We start from the raw sequence: 21,498 nt of genomic DNA, 5'->3' as shown, positions 1-21,498 counted from the left end.
TTAAAGCTGGTTTGGTCCCAGTTTAACCTCATCATGGTGTTTACAGCTGGTTTGGACCCAGTTTAGCCTCATCATGGTGTTTACAGCTGGTTTGGTCCCAGTTTAGCCTCATCATGGTGTTTAAAGCTGGTTTGGACCCAGTTTAGCCTCATCATGGTGTTTAAAGCTGGTTTGGACCCAGTTTAGCCTCATCATGGTGTTTACAGCTGGTTTGGTCCCAGTTTAGCCTCATCATGGTGTTTAAAGCTGGTTTGGTCACAGTTTAGCCTCATCATGGTGTTTACAGCTGGTTTGGTCCCACTTTAACCTCATCATGGTGTTTAAAGCTGGTTTGGTCCCAGTTTAGCCTCATCATGTTATTTACAGCTGGTTTGGTCCCAGATTAACCTCATCATGGTGTTTAAAGCTGGTTTGGTCCGAGTTTAGCCTCATCATGGTGTTTACAGCTGGTTTGGACCCAGTTTAACCTTATCATGGTGTTTAAAGCTGGTTTGGACCCAGTTTAACCTCATCATGGTGTTTACAGCTGGTTTGGTCCCACTTTAGCCTCATCATGGTGTTTGCAGCGGGTCTGGTCCCAGTTTAACCTCATCATGGTGTTTACAGCTGGTTTGGACCCAGTTTAGCCTCATCATGGTGTTTAAAGCTGGTTTGGTCCCAGTTTAGCCTCATCATGGTGTTTAAAGCTGGTTTGGTCCCAGTTTAGCCTCATCATGGTATTTACAGCTGGTTTGGTCGCAGTTTAACCTCATCATGGTGTTTAAAGCTGGTTTGGTCCCAGTTAACCCTCATCATGGTGTTTAAAGCTGGTTTGGACCCAGTTTAACCTTATCATGGTGTTTAAAGCTGGTTTGGTCCCAGTTTAGCCTCATCATGGTATTTAAAGCTGGTTTGGTCGCAGTTTAACCTCATCATGGTGTGTAAAGCTGGTTTGGTCGCAGTTTAGCCTCATCATGGTGTTTACAGCTGGTTTGGTCTCAGTTTAACCTTATCATGGTGTTTACAGCTGGTTTGGTCCCACTTTAGCCTCATCATGGTGTTTAAAGCTGGTTTGGTCCCACTTTAGCCTCATCATGGTGTTTAAAGCTGGTTTGGTCCCAGTTTAGTCTCATCATGGTATTTACATCTGGTGTGGACCCAGTTTAACCTCATCTCATCATGGTGTTTAAAGCTCGTTTGGTCCCAGTTTAACCTCATCATGGTGTTTAAAGCTGGTTTGGTCCCAGTTTAGCCTCATCATGGTGTTTACAGCTGGTTGGACCCAGTTTAGCCTCATCATGGTGTTTATAGCTGGTTTGGTCCCAATTTAACCTCATCATGGTGTTTAAAGCTGGTTTGGTCCCACTTTAGCCTCATCATGGTGTTTAAAGCTGGTTTGGACCCAGTTTAACCTTATCATGGTGTTTAAAGCTGGTTTGGTCCCAGTTTAGCCTCATCATGGTATTTAAAGCTGGTTTGGTCGCAGTTTAACCTCATCATGGTGTGTAAAGCTGGTTTGGTCCCAGTTTAGCCTCATCATGGTGTTTACAGCTGGTTTGGTCTCAGTTTAACCTTATCATGGTGTTTACAGCTGGTTTGGTCCCACTTTAGCCTCATCATGGTGTTTAAAGCTGGTTTGGTCCCACTTTAGCCTCATCATGGTGTTTAAAGCTGGTTTGGTCCCAGTTTAACCTCATCATGGTGTTTACAGCTGGTTTGGTTCCAGTTTAACCTCATCATGGTATTTAAAGCTGGTTTGGTCGCAGTTTAACCTCATCATGGTGTGTAAAGCTGGTTTGGTCCCAGTTTAGCCTCATCATGGTGTTTAAAGCTGGTTTGGTCCCAGTTTAACCTCATCATGGTGTTTAAAGCTGGTTTGGTCTCAGTTTAACCTTATCATGGTGTTTAAAGCTGGTTTGGTCCCAGTTTAGCCTCATCATAGTGTTTAAAGCTGGTTTGGTCCCAGTTTAGCCTCATCATGGTGTTTACAGCTGGTTTGGTCCCACTTTAGCCTCATCATGGTGTTTAAAGCTGGTTTGGTCCCAGTTTAACCTCATCATGGTGTTTAAAGCTGGTTTGGTCCCTGTTTAGCCTCATCATGGTGTTTACAGCTTGTTTGGTCCCAGTTTAACCTCATCATGGTGTTTAAAGCTGGTTTGGTCCCAGTTTAACCTCATCATGGTGTTTAAAGCTGCTTTGGTCCTAGTTTAGCCTCATCATGGTGTTTAAAGCTGGTTTGGACCCAGTTTAACCCTATCATGGTGTTTAAAGCTGGTTTGGTCCCACTTTAGCCTCATCATGGTGTTTAAAGCTGGTTTGGACCCAGTTTAACTTTATCATGGTGTTTACAGCTGGTTTGGACCCAGTTTAGCCTCATCATGGTGTTTACAGCTGGTTTGGTCCCAGTTTAGCCTCATCATGGTATTTACATCTGGTGTGGACCCAGTTTGATCTCATCATGGTGTTTACAGCTGGTTTGGTCCCAGTTTAGCCTCATCATGGTGTTTAAAGCTGGTTTGGACCCAGTTTAACCTTATCATGGTGTTTTCAGCTGGTTTGGTCCCAGTTTAACCTCATCATGGTGTTTAAAGCTGGTCTGGTCCCAGTTTAGCCTCATCATGGTGTTTAAAGCTGGTTTGGTCCCAGTTTAACCTCATCATGGTGTTTAAAGCTGGTTTGGACCCAGTTTAACCTTATCATGGTGTTTACAGCTGGTTTGGTCCCAATTTAGCCTCATCATGGTGTTTAAAGCTGGTTTGGTCCCAGTTTAGCCTCATCATGGTGTTTAAAGCTGGTTTGGACCCAGTTTAGCCTCATCATGGTGTTTACAGCTGGTTTGGTCCCAGTTTAACCTCATCATAGTGTTTAAAGCTGGTTTGGACCCAGTTTAACCTCATCATGGTGTTTGCAGTGGGTCTGGTCCCAGTTTAACCTCATCATGGTGTTTACAGCTGGTTTGGATCCAGTTTAGCCTCATCATGGTGTTTAAAGCTGGTTTGGTCCCAGTTTAACCTCATCATGGTGTTTACAGCTGGTTTGGACCCAGTTTAGCCTCATCATGGTGTTTACAGCTGGTTTGGTCCCAGTTTAGCCTCATCATGGTGTTTAAAGCTGGTTTGGACCCACTTTAGCCTCATCATGGTGTTTAAAGCTGGTTTGGACCCAGTTTAGCCTCATCATGGTGTTTACAGCTGGTTTGGTCCCAGTTTAACCTCATCATGGTGTTTACAGCTGGTTTGGACCCAGTTTAGCCTCATCATGGTGTTTAAAGCTGGTCTGGTCCTAGTTTAACCTCATCATGGTGTTTAAAGCTGGTTTGGACAAAGTTTAACCTTATCATGGTGTTTAAAGCTGGTTTGGACAAAGTTTAACCTTATCATGGTGTTTACAGCTGGTTTGGTCCCACTTTAACCTCATCATGGTATTTACAGCTGGTTTGGTCCCACTTTAACCTCATCATGGTGTTTAAAGCTGGTTTGGTCCCAGTTTAGCCTCTTCATGGTGTTTAAAGCTGGTTTGGACCCAGTTTAACCTTATCATGGTGTTTAAAGCTGGTTTGGTCCCAGTTTAGCCTCATCATTGTATTTAAAGCTGGTTTGGTCCCAGTTTAGTCTCATCATGGTATTTACATCTGGTGTGGACCCAGTTTAACCTCATCATGGTGTTTACAGCTGGTTTGGTCCCAGTTTAGCCTCATCATGGTGTTTAAAGCTGGTTTGGACCCAGTTTAACCTTATCATGGTGTTTTCAGCTGGTTTGGTCCCAGTTTAACCTCATCATGGTGTTTAAAGCTGGTCTGGTCCCAGTTTAGCCTCATCATGGTGTTTAAAGCTGGTTTGGTCCCACTTTAGCCTCATCATGGTGTTTAAAGCTGGTTTGGTCCCACTTTAGCCTCATCATGGTGTTTAAAGCTGGTTTGGACCCAGTTTAACCTTATCATGGTGTTTACAGCTGGTTTGGTCCCAATTTAGCCTCATCATGGTGTTTAAAGCTGGTTTGGTCCCAGTTTAACTTCATCATGGTGTTTAAAGCTGGTTTGGTCCCAGTTTAACCTCATCATGGTGTTTAAAGCTGGTTTGGTCCCAGTTTAACCTCATCATGGTGTTTAAAGCTGGTTTGGACAAAGTTTAACCTTATCATGGTGTTTAAAGCTGGTTTGGACAAAGTTTAACCTTATCATGGTGTTTACAGCTGGTTTGGTCCCAGTTTAACCTCATCATGGTGTTTACAGCTGGTTTGGTCCCAGTTTAGCCTCATCATGGTGTTTAAAGCTGGTTTGGACCCACTTTAGCCTCATCATGGTGTTTAAAGCTGGTTTGGTCCCAGTTTAGCCTCATCATGGTGTTTACAGCTGGTTTGGTCGCAGTTTAACCTCATCATGGTGTTTACAGCTGGTTTGGACCCAGTTTAGCCTCATCATGGTGTTTAAAGCTGGTCTGGTCCTAGTTTAACCTCATCATGGTGTTTAAAGCTGGTTTGGACAAAGTTTAACCTTATCATGGTGTTTAAAGCTGGTTTGGACAAAGTTTAACCTTATCATGGTGTTTACAGCTGGTTTGGTCCCACTTTAACCTCATCATGGTATTTACAGCTGGTTTGGTCCCACTTTAACCTCATCATGGTGTTTAAAGCTGGTTTGGTCCCAGTTTAGCCTCTTCATGGTGTTTAAAGCTGGTTTGGACCCAGTTTAACCTTATCATGGTGTTTAAAGCTGGTTTGGTCCCAGTTTAGCCTCATCATTGTATTTAAAGCTGGTTTGGTCCCAGTTTAGTCTCATCATGGTATTTACATCTGGTGTGGACCCAGTTTAACCTCATCATGGTGTTTACAGCTGGTTTGGTCCCAGTTTAGCCTCATCATGGTGTTTAAAGCTGGTTTGGACCCAGTTTAACCTTATCATGGTGTTTTCAGCTGGTTTGGTCCCAGTTTAACCTCATCATGGTGTTTAAAGCTGGTCTGGTCCCAGTTTAGCCTCATCATGGTGTTTAAAGCTGGTTTGGTCCCAGATTACCCTCATCATGGTGTTTAAAGCTGGTTTGGACCCAGTTTAACCTTATCATGGTGTTTACAGCTGGTTTGGTCCCAATTTAGCCTCATCATGGTGTTTAAAGCTGGTTTGGTCCCAGTTTAACGTCATCATGGTGTTTAAAGCTGGTTTGGTCCCAGTTTAACCTCATCATGGTGTTTAAAGCTGGTTTGGTCCCAGTTTAACCTCATCATGGTGTTTAAAGCTGGTTTGGACAAAGTTTAACCTTATCATGGTGTTTAAAGCTGGTTTGGACAAAGTTTAACCTTATCATGGTGTTTACAGCTGGTTTGGTCCCAGTTTAACCTCATCATGGTGTTTACAGCTGGTTTGGACCCAGTTTAGCCTCATCATAGTGTTTAAAGCTGGTTTGGACCCAGTTTAACCTCATCATGGTGTTTGCAGCGGGTCTGGTCCCAGTTTAACCTCATCATGGTGTTTACAGCTGGTTTGGACCCAGTTTAGCCTCATCATGGTGTTTAAAGCTGGTTTGGTCCCAGTTTAACCTCATCATGGTGTTTACAGCTGGTTTGGACCCAGTTTAGCCTCATCATGGTGTTTACAGCTGGTTTGGTCCCAGTTTAGCCTCATCATGGTGTTTAAAGCTGGTTTGGACCCAGTTTAGCCTCATCATGGTGTTTAAAGCTGGTTTGGACCCAGTTTAGCCTCATCATGGTGTTTACAGCTGGTTTGGTCCCAGTTTAGCCTCATCATGGTGTTTAAAGCTGGTTTGGTCACAGTTTAGCCTCATCATGGTGTTTACAGCTGGTTTGGTCTCAGTTTAACCTTATCATGGTGTTTACAGCTGGTTTGGTCCCACTTTAGCCTCATCATGGTGTTTAAAGCTGGTTTGGTCCCACTTTAGCCTCATCATGGTGTTTAAAGCTGGTTTGGTCCCAGTTTAGCCTCATCATGGTGTTTACAGCTGGTTTGGTCCCAGTTTAACCTCATCATGGTGTTTAAAGCTGGTTTGGTCCCAGTTCAGCCTCATCATGGTGTTTAAAGCTGGTTTGGACCCAGTTTAACCTTATCATGGTGTTTAAAGCTGGTTTGGTCCCAGTTTAGCCTCATCATGGTATTTAAAGCTGGTTTGGTCGCAGTTTAACCTCATCATGGTGTGTAAAGCTGGTTTGGTCCCAGTTTAGCCTCATCATGGTGTTTAAAGCTGGTTTGGTCCCAGTTTAACCTCATCATGGTGTTTAAATCTGGTTTGGTCTCAGTTTAACCTTATCATGGTGTTTAAAGCTGGTTTGGTCCCAGTTTAGCCTCATCATAGTGTTTAAAGCTGGTTTGGTCGCAGTTTAGCCTCATCATGGTGTTTACAGCTGGTTTGGTCCCACTTTAGCCTCATCATGGTGTTTAAAGCTGGTTTGGTCCCAGTTTAACCTCATCATGGTGTTTAAAGCTGGTTTGGTCCCAGTTTAGCCTCATCATGGTGTTTACAGCTGGTTTGGTCCCAGTTTAACCTCATCATGGTGTTTAAAGCTGGTTTGGTCCAAGTTTAGCCCCATCATGGTGTTTAAAGCTGGTTTGGTCCCAGTTTAACCTCATCATGGTGTTTAAAGCTGGTTTGGTCCTAGTTTAGCCTCATCATGGTGTTTAAAGCTGGTTTGGACCCAGTTTAACCCTATCATGGTGTTTAAAGCTGGTTTGGACCCAGTTTAACCCTATCATGGTGTTTAAAGCTGGTTTGGTCCCAGTTTAGCCTCATCATGGTGTTTAAAGCTGGTTTGGACCCAGTTTAACTTTATCATGGTGTTTACAGCTGGTTTGGACCCAGTTTAGCCTCATCATGGTGTTTACAGCTGGTTTGGTCCCAGTTTAGCCTCATCATGGTATTTACAGCTGGTGTGGACCCAGTTTAACCTCATCATGGTGTTTACAGCTGGTTTGGTCCCAGTTTAACCTCATCATGGTGTTTAAAGCTGGTTTGGACAAAGTTTAACCTTATCATGGTGTTTAAAGCTGGTTTGGACAAAGTTTAACCTTATCATGGTGTTTACAGCTGGTTTGGTCCCACTTTAACCTCATCATGGTATTTACAGCTGGTTTGGTCCCACTTTAACCTCATCATGGTGTTTAAAGCTGGTTTGGTCCCAGTTTAGCCTCTTCATGGTGTTTAAAGCTGGTTTGGACCCAGTTTAACCTTATCATGGTGTTTAAAGCTGGTTTGGTCCCAGTTTAGCCTCATCATTGTATTTAAAGCTGGTTTGGTCCCAGTTTAGTCTCATCATGGTATTTACATCTGGTGTGGACCCAGTTTAACCTCATCATGGTGTTTACAGCTGGTTTGGTCCCAGTTTAGCATCATCATGGTGTTTAAAGCTGGTTTGGACCCAGTTTAACCTTATCATGGTGTTTTCAGCTGGTTTGGTCCCAGTTTAACCTCATCATGGTGTTTAAAGCTGGTCTGGTCCCAGTTTAGCCTCATCATGGTGTTTAAAGCTGGTTTGGTCCCAGATTACCCTCATCATGGTGTTTAAAGCTGGTTTGGACCCAGTTTAACCTTATCATGGTGTTTACAGCTGGTTTGGTCCCAATTTAGCCTCATCATGGTGTTTAAAGCTGGTTTGGTCCCAGTTTAACGTCATCATGGTGTTTAAAGCTGGTTTGGTCCCAGTTTAACCTCATCATGGTGTTTAAAGCTGGTTTGGTCCCAGTTTAACCTCATCATGGTGTTTAAAGCTGGTTTGGACAAAGTTTAACCTTATCATGGTGTTTAAAGCTGGTTTGGACAAAGTTTAACCTTATCATGGTGTTTACAGCTGGTTTGGTCCCAGTTTAACCTCATCATGGTGTTTACAGCTGGTTTGGACCCAGTTTAGCCTCATCATAGTGTTTAAAGCTGGTTTGGACCCAGTTTAACCTCATTATGGTGTTTGCAGCGGGTCTGGTCCCAGTTTAACCTCATCATGGTGTTTACAGCTGGTTTGGACCCAGTTTAGCCTCATCATGGTGTTTAAAGCTGGTTTGGTCCCAGTTTAACCTCATCATGGTGTTTACAGCTGGTTTGGACCCAGTTTAGCCTCATCATGGTGTTTACAGCTGGTTTGGTCCCAGTTTAGCCTCATCATGGTGTTTAAAGCTGGTTTGGACCCAGTTTAGCCTCATCATGGTGTTTAAAGCTGGTTTGGACCCAGTTTAGCCTCATCATGGTGTTTACAGCTGGTTTGGTCCCAGTTTAGCCTCATCATGGTGTTTAAAGCTGGTTTGGTCCCAGTTTAGCCTCATCATGGTGTTTACAGCTGGTTTGGTCTCAGTTTAACCTTATCATGGTGTTTACAGCTGGTTTGGTCCCACTTTAGCCTCATCATGGTGTTTAAAGCTGGTTTGGTCCCACTTTAGCCTCATCATGGTGTTTAAAGCTGGTTTGGTCCCAGTTTAGCCTCATCATGGTGTTTAAAGCTGGTTTGGTCCCAGTTTAACCTCATCATGGTGTTTAAAGCTGGTTTGGTCCCAGTTCAGCCTCATCATGGTGTTTAAAGCTGGTTTGGACCCAGTTTAACCTTATCATGGTGTTTAAAGCTGGTTTGGTCCCAGTTTAGCCTCATCATGGTATTTAAAGCTGGTTTGGTCGCAGTTTAACCTCATCATGGTGTGTAAAGCTGGTTTGGTCCCAGTTTAGCCTCATCATGGTGTTTAAAGCTGGTTTGGTCCCAGTTTAACCTCATCATGGTGTTTAAATCTGGTTTGGTCTCAGTTTAACCTTATCATGGTGTTTAAAGCTGGTTTGGTCCCAGTTTAGCCTCATCATAGTGTTTAAAGCTGGTTTGGTCGCAGTTTAGCCTCATCATGGTGTTTACAGCTGGTTTGGTCCCACTTTAGCCTCATCATGGTGTTTAAAGCTGGTTTGGTCCCAGTTTAACCTCATCATGGTGTTTAAAGCTGGTTTGGTCCCAGTTTAGCCTCATCATGGTGTTTACAGCTGGTTTGGTCCCAGTTTAACCTCATCATGGTGTTTAAAGCTGGTTTGGTCCAAGTTTAGCCCCATCATGGTGTTTAAAGCTGGTTTGGTCCCAGTTTAACCTCATCATGGTGTTTAAAGCTGGTTTGGTCCTAGTTTAGCCTCATCATGGTGTTTAAAGCTGGTTTGGACCCAGTTTAACCCTATCATGGTGTTTAAAGCTGGTTTGGACCCAGTTTAACCCTATCATGGTGTTTAAAGCTGGTTTGGTCCCAGTTTAGCCTCATCATGGTGTTTAAAGCTGGTTTGGACCCAGTTTAACTTTATCATGGTGTTTACAGCTGGTTTGGACCCAGTTTAGCCTCATCATGGTGTTTAAAGCTGGTCTGGTCCCAGTTTAACCTCATCATGGTGTTTAAAGCTGGTTTGGTCCCAGTTTAACCTCATCATGGTGTTTAAAGCTGGTTTGGACCCAGTTTAACCTTATCATGGTGTTTACAGCTGGTTTGGTCCCAATTTAGCCTCATCATGGTGTTTAAAGCTGGTTTGGTCCCAGTTTAACTTCATCATGGTGTTTAAAGCTGGTTTGGTCCCAGTTTAACCTCATCATGGTGTTTAAAGCTGGTTTGGTCCCAGTTTAACCTCATCATGGTGTTTACAGCTGGTTTGGTTCCAGTTTAACCTCATCATGGTGTTTAAAGCTGGTTTGGTCCGAGTTTAGCCTCATCATGGTATTTAAAGCTGGTTTGGTCCCAGTTTAGCCTCATCATGGTGTTTAAAGCTGGTTTGGTCCCAGTTTAACCTCATCATGGTGTTTACAGCTGGTTTGGTCCCAGTTTAAACTTATCATGGTGTTTACAGCTGGTTTGGTCCCAGTTTAGCCTCATCATGGTGTTTAAAGCTGGTTTGGACCCAGTTTAACCTTATCATGGTGTTTACAGCTGGTTTGGTCCCAGTTTAGCCTCATCATGGTGTTTAAAGCTGGTTTGGTCCCAGTTTAACCTCATCATGGTGTTTAAAGCTGGTTTGGTCCCAGTTCAACCTCATCATGGTGTTTAAAGCTGGTTTGATTGCCACATTGGTGGAGCACCTCCCTGGTTGTTTTTCACCTGGTCGTGTGTTTACCTGGTTCTGTTTTCCTCAGGGTGTTTTCCACCAGCGCAGCTACAGGAAGCCAGGCTGTATGAGGAAAGCTTCACTTGAACTAACACCGTCTCTGAATTAAGGCTCAAGCTGTTCCACTAACACATTCCAGCTGTATTTAGTTGAGCTAATCCAAGCGAGGCTTACATAGTCTGGCTATATGGGATGTTCTGAGGAACGTAGGAAGCTCTGACGAGTGGATGGTGGAAAGACGAGCAGCCGAAACAGAAAGCAAACCGAGAGCTTCATTTTCTCAGCAGCTGAACAAAGAAAGCTGATGGAGATAAGTGACGTGTGGTGGGTTCATGGCTGGTGAGGCACCGACTCCTCTGGAGTCACATTTACATTGTAAGAACAAAAAGTGCTTCTTGTTTCACTATTCATCCACCAGCATGAAACTACGCCCCCTTGAGGTGAGGCAGAGTACTGCCTGCCTCACCTGCTGACTTTTCTCTGCATTTTATTGTACAATAAACAGGAATAATTCTCTCACACACACATTAAAGACATTACACACACGGTGGAGAGTCATGGTGTATAACACATATTTCTGTAACGTTCATGTTGGATATGCTGAGGAACAGAAACGCGTCATGAACCCAGTTTGTACTGGATCACCAGTCAGAAGAGGTCCAGCTCACCATGGCCTCACCCGGGATTTCTGTCCTGGATCTGATCCAGAAATCCTCACATTCAGAGATTTTTATGTAGAGTCATACTGAAGATGCATTTTAACACAGATCAGTGGAAAATATTAATATTTATTTTATGTACTTTATTCTCTTCTGACCGCACGTCACTGCTGTCAGTTGTTGATTCAGCCTCCTGGTTTATTTCTGGTTCCTCTTGTTATAAATCTGTTTACATAAAGCAGCTGATTGTCTCTGTATGTACTGGCCCTGCTCAGTTTATTAATAACCCAATAATCAATATGCATCATTTTTGTGATTATTGTGTGTGTGCGACCTACATTAACTCTGCACTGTTACATCAGCAGCAGCATCTTACCTGCACAGCGTACCTGCAGCAGGTGGAAATAAAGAACCAGAACCAGGGTGCGAAATTAACACTCTCCAGGCGCCAAATGCAAGTAAATTTTTCGTTTGGCGAGTAAATCTCAGAGGGCTATCCGCCAAATGGCGAGTAAATGTTTGTACCAAATTAGTCATGTTTTTCTCCTTTTGGTGGATTTCTTCTTCATGTTTCTCTGCTGTCTGCATGAACGACGCACACAAACATGCACTGACGCAAACACTCATGTGACACGAGAACGCGCTGCACTGTTTCAGTTCTGTTCACCTGTTACGAATGATGATAACCCCGGCCACCTGAAACCTATCATCCATACAAACCACTACTTGTCTGTGCCTCCAGTGGATTGGTCAGACCAGACACACCGTCTATTCCACCCATCCTATTGGATCCGGAGGGACCAATCACAACTCCTGAAGGCGCTCCTCCGGAGATAAAGCCTGGAATCACCATTCATTCGGGGAGCAACTGTTGACACAGGCAGTCTGCTCCTGGCCTTGAGAACTGTGGTGTTTGTGTGGTTTAAAGCAGTGTCTTGGAATTTATTGTTACCTTGGTGGTTAGTATTTAAATAGTTAGACTTGAGGGTTTTGTTTTGTGTGGAGTATTGGAATTGCTGACCGTTTGTCAGACATCTTTAGTTCGTCAACCTTACCAGTTTACAGTTTCTTTTTTTCTTAGATGTTTGGTTGTGAGGAGTGTTTAATTTAGTTCTGCTGACGATCTCTTAGAGATAACTGGTAATCATCTAGCTCTTTTTGGCGTCGCCTTAAGTTGTGTATTTTCTAATTAATATTTAGTGGAAAGTATTCCACTAAATTAAGTGGTACTTGTAGTATATGCTGGGATAGTTAGTTTACCTGATTTTAGGAGTTTATTGGAACTGCTCTCGCACTTTTGTAGATTAGTAGGCCAGTTTATTTCACCTGTTTCAGATCGCCTTGGTTTTGTTATTTCTCTGGCTGTGTTTTAGCGAGTGCTTGTTTTGCTGTGTTCTTTGGGTTGAGCAGTTTCCCCGAACCCCGGCATTTGTTCTTTACCACCCATCGGTATTGTTTCCAGGTTCCGGTTGAGACAATAAAAGTCCTTGCTACCTTTTTTTAACAACCTGTCTGCGGTGCATTTAATTTGTTGCACCCTCCTTCATACCCCTTTAGAGTTGGGACGTAACATCACAGTTTAGCTCAGGCTAATGAAGCAGGTAAATATGTGGAGATTTTTAGCAGCAGCCGGCCAGCTTTCCAAAAGAAAGTACAGAGAACTGGAGGATAAATCAGCAGCTTACAGCCCCAACCAGAAAGTTAGTGAAAAGTGGTGGTTTGGACAAAGTGACGTCTTCTGTCTGCTTCACGGCCCGGTTCCGCTCGCTTCTCATGCGCCGACTGTAGGCGGTAACACACCTGTGCGCTGGGGTGCCAAAAAGGGGGTAAAGGAGAAGGATTCTAGGGGCCCATGAATGACAGGTGCCCACAAGGGACCTCAATTGCAATACTAACAAAATTATCTAATACTCAATGATAAACTTACAATCATGCAAACATTTTAGTTATAATGCAATGGTGTCACTAAGTTTATTTGTTTTGGAAACATTTCTGAACACCCACCACCCCTCTATATTTCCCTTAAATGGTTCAGTCCACCTGCTCCATCAGCTGCTCCATCAGCTGCTGACCAACAGACAGACAGCGAGTGGATGGTAAGACGTCAGCAGTTTCTTTGAATCAGCAGTAACAGCCAGATTGGATCTGAATGGGATGAAGGAAGGTAGGTAGTTAGGTAGAGGTGAACGGGAAATAAAATGGAAATAAAATGTCCGCCAGCATGGAAGTCAAGGCAGAACGTGTCTGATTATTATCTAGATGTTTACAGGATCAATCTTCTTCCTTTGTTACCAGAATCATGCTAATAACACACGTGTACAGAACCAGGGACCGGTTGTTCAAAAAACCTAATCTGGATAAAAGCGGTCCGGATTTAGGAATCCCGTTGTTCAGGATGGCGGATCACGTAATCCATCTTACTTTTATCCTGGTTGTTCAAAGCAGCGTTGGATCACCGTGATCCTGGTTCCCGTTTTTCAGGATCACCAAATCCAGAATCCCAGCATTTAAAACTGGTGGGCTTTTGGCTGCTACTCCCTGAGCCGCCACCGATCCTAGCGGCTATGTTGTCGGGGGCTCATGCCCCTGGTAGGGTCACCCATGGCAAACAGGTGTCTAGGGGAGGGACCAGACGAAGTGTGGCTCAAATCACCCCTATGATGATGAGAAAGCAAGGACCAAGGTTTCTCTTGCCCGGACTTGGGTCACCGGGGACCCCTCTGAAGCCAGGCCTGGAGGTGGGGCACGGAGGTGAGCGCCTGGTGGCTGGGCCTTTGCCCATGGGGCCCGGTCGGGCTCAGTCCGAAAGGGTGACATGGCCCCCCTCCTGTGGGCTCACCACCTGCAGGATGGGCCAATAGGGTCGGGTGCAGTGTGAGCTGGGCGGCTGCCCGAGGCGGGGACCCGGGCGGTCTGATCCACGGCTGCAAAAGCTAGCTCTAGGGACGTGAAATGTCACCTCTCTGGTGGGGAAGGAGCCTGAGCTGGTGCGCGAGGTTGAACGGTTCTGGCTAGATATAGTTGGACTCACCTCGACGCACGGCTTGGGCTCTGGAACCAACGTCCTTGAGAGGGGCTGGACCCTCTTCCATTCTGGAGTTGCTCCCGGTGAGAGGCGCCGAGCAGGTGTGGGCATGGTCATTGCTCCCCGACTTGGTGCCTGTACGTTGAAGTTTACCCTGGTGGACGAAAGGGTAGCCTCCCCCTGCCTTCGGGTGGGGGGACGGGTCCTGACTGTTGTTTGTGCTTATGCAGCAAACAGCAGTTCGGAGTACCCACCTTTTTTGGAGTCCTTGGAAGGGGTGTTAGAGAGCACTCCTTCCGGGGACTCCCTCGTTCTGCTGGGGGGCTTCAATGCTCACGCGGGCAATGACAGCAAGACCTGGAGGGGCGTGATTGGGAGGAACGGCCCTCCTAATCTGAATCCGAGTGGTGTTTTGTTGTTAGACTTCTGTGCTCGTCATGGACTGTCCATAACGAACACCTTGTTCAGACATAAGAGTGTCCACATGGGCACTTGGCACCAGGACACTCTAGGCCGCAGTTCGATGATCGACTTTAATTTCACTGTTGTTTTAATCAAATGATCAACGCAGGTAAATGATTAGCAAACTGCTAAAAAGAAAATCACGCATGTTCGAACAGACACGAGAGCAGCCGAAGCAGATGCTGCCAGACCCCCCCCCCCACCTGAACATGTCCAGGTGGTCCTGAGGAAGGAGGTGAGCAGCTGAGTGTTGAATTAATTGATTATTGTGGAGAAAAAAACATTATATAATAGAATAAAATTGTTCTGAATTATTGATAATAAATAAAAACTAGTTTGTATTTATTTTAGACTGATTTGAACGGTTCTCAGCTGTCTCTGTAACATAGGTCAGGTCAGTAGTTTGGACTCATCCTCCTGCTTTGCAGTAGGAACATTTCTAGAGCAGCAGACTGGGTGACGGCTTTCAATCCAACCAGAGAAATATTTACATTTTCTAGAAGATTAACCAGCAACAAGCATATAGCATCATATATGTTCCCCACTAATCTAAAGCTTCACCTGTGAGTCTACAGATGTGGAGCTAAATTAGACTTCATGTGTTGCTACATGAGGGAGATGATGACGTGGAGGATTGGTAATCAGATCAGGTTCCCTTCACTTTGTTGGTGAAATCACTGAAAGCATTTTTAGTGCTTCCTCTACCAAGTAGCCTGTCATGGATTTGTTTTCATTTCTTCTAATTTAATTTCTTTTAATGCTATTTTGATGGTCAAAATAGCATTAAAATTGCTAATTGGATGTATTACACTATCAAAACTTTCAGGGGGGGGTGGTCAACTTGTGGACCCTGTCAACAGTTTATTTTCATGGGGCCAAAAATCTCTAGCAGCGCCCCTGTCTGCATGTGCCGACTGTAAGCAGTGACACACCTGCGCGTGCCGACTGTAGGCGAGGAGACGCCTGCGCGTGCCGACTGTAGACGGGGCCACGCGCTGTAGGCGGTGGCACACCTGCGCGTGACGACTGTAGGCGGGGCCACGCGCTGTAGGCACACACCTGCGCGTGCCACGCGATGTTAGCCTGTTAGCTTAGCTTAGCTGTTTTCAACCTGAAGGGTGACGACAGCTGCATAACGGGACGTGACTCCGCGAGACTACGAAGACCTTGTCAAACGATTAACTTGTCAATATAATAATGATATAATAAAATAATAATATTGTTATTGTATTGATCAGTTATTAAGTTCATTATTATTATAAATCAGCTTTTATGATTATTGATAAGCTATTTATTTTGAATATTACTGATTTGTCATGAATCAGATCAATAAGCTTTAAATTTATTTAAAATAAATTTTTGTTAAGTTTATTTTTTAAACAATAAAATAAAAAGCAAGAATCAGGGAGTATGATCCCACCAAGGCTGTAATGCTGTGGTACAAGGAGAGTTAGGAGCAGCAGGCCAGAGGAAGAGCAGAGAGGAACGAGTCTGATCAGGTTTTAGTTCATGAATTCAGACATTAACACTTTATTAAATAAAACCATTTTTCTTGTTGCCTTTGTTTAATGTTGCTGTGACTTCCAGTTTGGATACAACACAACACAGTATTATAGAAATAACGTGTAGAGGTGTGTGTGTGTGTACAATAATTTAATAATTTGGCCAGTAAATGTGTTTGGCCGGTGGATTCTTTGGCTGGTGAGTGAAAAAGTTCATTTCGGACACTGTCCAGAACATGTCTCAGAGTGGGAGGTATCTTTGAAGACATGTTTGTTCTAAACGTGTTGAGCTGTAAACATGTTGCTCTGTAGATACCAAGACAACGTCAGAGACCACTGCTACTGGTGGTCCTCCCCTTGAAAACCGTGGGTCTGGTGGTCTGAATGAGCTTTGAATGAAGCGTGCGCCCTCTGCAGGGTCATTAATAAAAGGCCGAGCCATGGTAACCAGAAAAAAACCCTGTCTCTATCTATCTATATCTTTCTCCGTCCATCTCTTTAGACCAGCTTTCTCCATCTCTCTCTCTCTTTAAACACCCTCGGCCTGTATGGACGGGGCTCAGCTGATCCCAGTTTTACTGTTAGCCAACCAGAGGCAGTGGAGGTCGGGTTCCTGAAGCTGGGGAGGGTTAATAAGGTGTTAATTAGTTTTAATGAATACCATGTTCTTTTCATTTAATTTCATGTTCAGTACGTGTATCGTTGTGTTTCTTTAGTTACATGGCACTGACAGATTTATTGATTATTCCAGACAAAGCAGTGATGTAATAACAGGTGTTTCTTATTTTATACCAGAATGAGGCGGAGCAGTTCTACCAGGTGGAACTTTCTTTAGGGAGTCTGTATGAGACCTTTGACACACAGCTAAGCTAAGCTAAATGTTAGCCTGCCCCGAGCAGGCAAGTTCTGGTGCATCAGTTACCATGGTTACTCAGCAGCATTCACATAAACCACGTTGATGGAACAGAACTCTGGATTAAATGAGCCAGACTTATCAAGATAAGCCCGGCTTTCCCTTCATCCAGCTTCGTGGGACACCCCCCAGGTCGTGTGTTTACCTGGTTGTGTTTACCTGGTTGTGTTACAGAGCTGTGATGACATGGCAGCTGCCAGCGTGACCAGACCTGGCTGTGTCCAGACCACTGAAAAGTCTCAGCTGATCCTAAAAGGTAATTCTTTTTTCTCTCTATCACCTTCTTAACAAAACTGAAAGAATGAATGTGTATTTTGAACATGTTAACATATTACACAGAATTATTACATATTATCCCAATTAGTAACTACTATTATACCATGGTCTGGGTGAATGCTTGATTCTGATTGGCTGGAGGGTGTCCATTAAAAAGTGATAATAGACACCTATGAAAGAAGTTCACAGACGTTAAACCAGGAGAAACCAATGGACTTAAATACACTAAAGGACAAACTAGACACAGGTGAGGTGAATGAGCTAATCAGACCAGGTGAACTAATGATCTAAAATGCTACTTCCTGCTTTGCTGCCGTGTGGATGTTTCCTGCTTTGCTCTCCTTTCTGCTTGCTTTTTTCTTCTGTTTTTCTTCTTTTTTCTTATCTTTACCAACAAGAAATGTAAGAACAGGGACTCCTGGTCACTTATAGATCACTGGAACAATAATTTTTGTTAGCTTTATGTGGACTATCATGGGAGGACTAGTGGAATGATTGAGTTGTCAAATGGATTGAGTCAAATCTTCATAAGCGAGGTCATGCCGAATGTGGAGCCTCCCGCTACAGACCTGGCTGATACACTTCCTTGGATGTGTTTAAATGACACTGGAATAGCTGAGGAAAATCCCAAACCGGACCATCAGACTGATCCCTCCTACTGGAACAGTGTTGGTCCCAGACCAAAGTCATCAACCCCAGCCAGAACCTGGTCTGATGTTGTTCGTCGCAGAGGTAAATCCAGCAGGAAATTTAAAGCTCCAGCACTCACTCCACCACCTGAAGTCTCACTGCAGAAAAAATATGATGTGTTGACTCATATTAAAATGAATGATGATGGATGTAATGCAAGGATCTATAAAAAAAAATAGCCCTAAAACTCAGCCCAGGGCTAACCAGACCAGGAGGAGAGGCCAAAACTCCACAAACAGGAGGACTAGAGAAGCTATCGGCGCCTCCACACAAAAACAAATAGACACAGTTCTGATTGGAGACTCTATAACAGCATGTAAGGATGGCAAAGATGGAAAATCTAACATTTTGATCCATCGGTCAGGGAACTGATAGAGATCATTATACCATTCTGTCTTCACATCCAGATGGTATGAAGATTATTGTCCACACAGGATCTTTTGATATTCTGGGGCGGAAAATTGGCTCCGAGATCCTGAAGAAAGACTTTTCGCTGCTGTTGGAGAGACTGTGTCAGTTTGGAGCACCATGTTTACATTTCAGGACCCATTCCTACGGGGGGTAAAGGAATTGAACTTTTCAGTAGACTTCTTGGCCTGAACACATGGTTATCAAACGCATGTATCACCCATGGGATAAAGTTCATTGATAACTTCAATATCTTTTGGAACTGTAAGGAGCAATTCAGACCTGATGGTGTCCATCCAAATCTAACTGGATGCAGATTACTTGGTGCACACTTGCGTCATGCTGTTGGGACGGCAAACCCAAACATGATGTACAGATAAGAGCGAAGGACACAGCAGAGAAGAGATCAACTTCCAGCTCTCCCCCCTCACCAGACCCTCTTCTCCACATCACCCAAGGTCTTCAAAGGATGTCTCTATCCCGGACCGGACCCCAGCGACCACCATCTACCAAGAAATACAGGGCTCCCCCTCCTCCCCCTCCTCATCCTCCTCTTAGATCATCTGTCCTGGCAGAGCAGGGCATGGGAGGAGGTGTAGGAGGTTCACAGAGCAGCAGAGTTCACAACAAAGATAACATGCCATGATGCATTCAGGGTCCTTGCTGTAGTTTTGCTACTACTAACAGCTGTTCTGAGATCAAGCCTGGACCCAGTAGGATTCCTGTCTTAGTAAAATAAGGAATCGAACACGGTCAGTTTGTGGGGTGAATCGATCTAATCTGTTAACTGTACCTTGTATAACTCAGAATACAACAGAGACCAGAGGAAACTTCATAAAGCTGCTGTACTTAATGTTAGATCTCTGTCCAACAATCACTGTTAGTTAATGACTTCATCATTTCTCACAGTTTAGATTTTCTTTTTCTAACAGAAACATGGTGAACAGAAGACACAACTGCTACAGTTCTTAATGAAACAGCACCCCCTCATTTTAGTTTTATGAATAAATGTTGAATTGGGAGGAAAGGGGGAGGAGAAGCTGCCTTATTTAAAGATTCATTCCAGTGTAAAGAAATTTCATTTGGTGATTTTACTTCTTTTGAAAATCTTAGTTTTATTTTAAGGCTGTTTCTAAAATCCTATTTCTAATCATCTACAGACGTCCAGGACACTGTGTAAATTTTATTGATGAATTTTCTGAATTATTGTCGGTTATCTCTACTGATTTTAACCATTTCATCTTAACTGGGGATTTTAACATCCACATAGATAACATGACGGATGGTAATGTCAAGGAATTTTCTTCCATATTGGATGTTTGGTTTGTGGCAACATGTAAAAGAACCGACCCACATTCGAGGTCACATTCTGGACCTGGTTATTTCAGAGTGTTGATATTTCTTCTGTTGTGGTCGCTGACTCGGCCTTGTCTGACCACTTTTGTATTTTGTTTGATTTACTGATCACTCAGAATGTCCAACCAACCTGCTCCTAGGAAGAGGTACATTAATGAAAGAACAAGTGCTAAGTTAGTGGAGGCCATAGCTATGTTACCAACAACCAGACCAGAGTCAGTTGATGGACTCCTGGATCATTTCAATCTGAAAGTCTTGAATGTAATGGATGCTGTTGCACCGATAATAATCAGGAGCACTTTGATCAAACAGAAAACACCATGGAGAAACACCACTGTGGTTACCAGCCTAAAAAGAGAAAGCAGAAAAACTGAGCGGAAATGGCGGAAAAATAAACTTCAAATTTACTCTGAGCTGTAGAAACAAAGCCTGCGTAACTATAACAATGAGCTGTGCAAGGCCAGAGAGCTGCATTTATCTGAAATGATTAACAGGAACGTCAACAATTCTTTGTTTCCTATGATTAAAAAACTTACAAATCCTCCTAAACAGATAAGCCCGGAGCTCCTTTCCAGTGAGAAATGCAACCAATTTGCAAACTTTTTTAGCCAAAAAATGAAAACAATGAGCAAAATATTAATTCCACACAGTCAAACAAGAAAACTAGTCTGTGTCTAAAACCCGGAAACATTTCTGTTATGTCATAGTTTAAAATGTTAAATTTAAAAGTCCTACAAGAAACAGTTTGGCATCTGAAATCAACAACATGCACTCTGGACATGATCCCATCCGACTTTTTAAAAACAGTTTTTACCTCAGTAGAAAGTGATCTCCTACTGATAGTTAACAGCTCACTGGCATCAGGCATTTTTCCCAAGTCACTAAAGATAGCTGCTATTAAGCCTCGCAAAGAAAAGGACTGTAGACGCCTCTATAATGAACAACTATAGACCGTCTCTAACCTCTTTTATTTCCAAGATTATGGAGAAAGTTGTATTTCACCAGCTTCATGACTTTTTAAATCAAAGTGGAAATCTGGATAAATTTCAGTCCGGCTTCCGACCTCATCACAGCCCTGAAACAGCTCTGGTCACAGTGTTAAAAGACTGGTTCTGGTCTAGTATCAGTCCTGGTTCTGTTGGATCTCAGTGCTGCGTTTGATACTGTAGATCACAGAATCCCGTTTTCAGGCTGGAAAACTGGGTTGGACTTTCTGGAGCTGTTCTTAACTGGTCCAGGTCCTATTTAGAAGGCCGGAGTTATTTTGTTACGATCGGCAGTTATGAATCCGAGCGAGTGGCCATGACTTGTGGAGTCCCCCAGGGGTCAGTCCTTGGACCTCTTCTGTTCAACTTGTATATGCTCCCCTTGGGTCGAACATTACAGAACTTCAGCATTAAAGATCACAGTTATGCAGATGATACACAACTTTATGTCTCTGTCACCAGATGACTGCAGACCAGCAGACTTACTGTGTCAGAGTCTGGAGCAAATAAACACCTGGATGAAGGAGAATTTTCCACTCTCAGCCAAAACTGAGATGATTCTGTTTGGTAGCAAAAAGAAGAGGGTCAGCATTGGTAAACACCTGGAGACTCGGGCTCTTAAAATCACCAACCAAGTTGGTAACCTTGGAGTGTTGATAGACTCAGACCTGACTTTCAGCAGCCACATCAAAGCTTCACTAAGAAGCTTTTTACCAGCTCAGAAACATCAACAGGATTAAAAGTTTAGTCTCCCAGAAAGACCAAGAGAAACTCATCCATGCATTCATCTCCAGTAGACTGGATTACTGTAATGGTCTTTTAACAGGACTTCCTAAAAAGAGCATTAAGCATCTGCAGCTCATCCAGAACGCTGCTGCTAGAGTTTTAACCAGAACTAAGAGATCTGAACACATCACACCAGTTATAACATCTTTACACTGGTTTCCAGTTTATACAGGTTTCCAGTTTAAACTGGTTTCCAGTCAGTCACAGAATAGATTTTAAAACCCTTCTGATTGTTTACAACCCAGAACGGTTCAAGTCCAGAATACATCTGTGAAACATTCAGAGAATATAAACCTAGCAGAGCTCTTAGATCCAAAGACTCTGGTCACCTAGTCCAGACCAGGGTCCAGACCAAAGACCAGACAAGAGTCCAGGCCAGAGTCCAGACCAGGGTCCAGACCAGACTCCAG

General features: G+C 43.7%; 1 protein-coding gene across 4 annotated transcripts in view; it reads left to right on the top strand.

Moving 5' to 3' along the window:
• Positions 1-21,498, top strand: part of wwp2 (WW domain containing E3 ubiquitin protein ligase 2) — a 108,757-nt gene that overhangs the window by 24,366 nt on the left and 62,893 nt on the right. For 3 of the 4 annotated variants that reach the window (XM_041996281.1, XM_041996279.1, XM_041996282.1), the window contains exon 2: positions 16,761-16,842. In XM_041996281.1, coding sequence (XP_041852215.1) covers positions 16,773-16,842 — 70 coding nt within the window. In that variant the 5' untranslated portion in view covers positions 16,761-16,772. Of the gene's footprint in view, positions 1-16,742; positions 16,843-21,498 lie in introns of those variants that run through there. The other variant, XM_041996280.1, reaches the window with a different exon arrangement.

This window comes from Melanotaenia boesemani, chromosome 10 (genome assembly GCF_017639745.1).
Source record: "Melanotaenia boesemani isolate fMelBoe1 chromosome 10, fMelBoe1.pri, whole genome shotgun sequence".
NCBI lineage: Eukaryota > Metazoa > Chordata > Actinopteri > Atheriniformes > Melanotaeniidae > Melanotaenia > Melanotaenia boesemani.
This window is presented reverse-complemented; position numbering and strand designations above follow the sequence as displayed.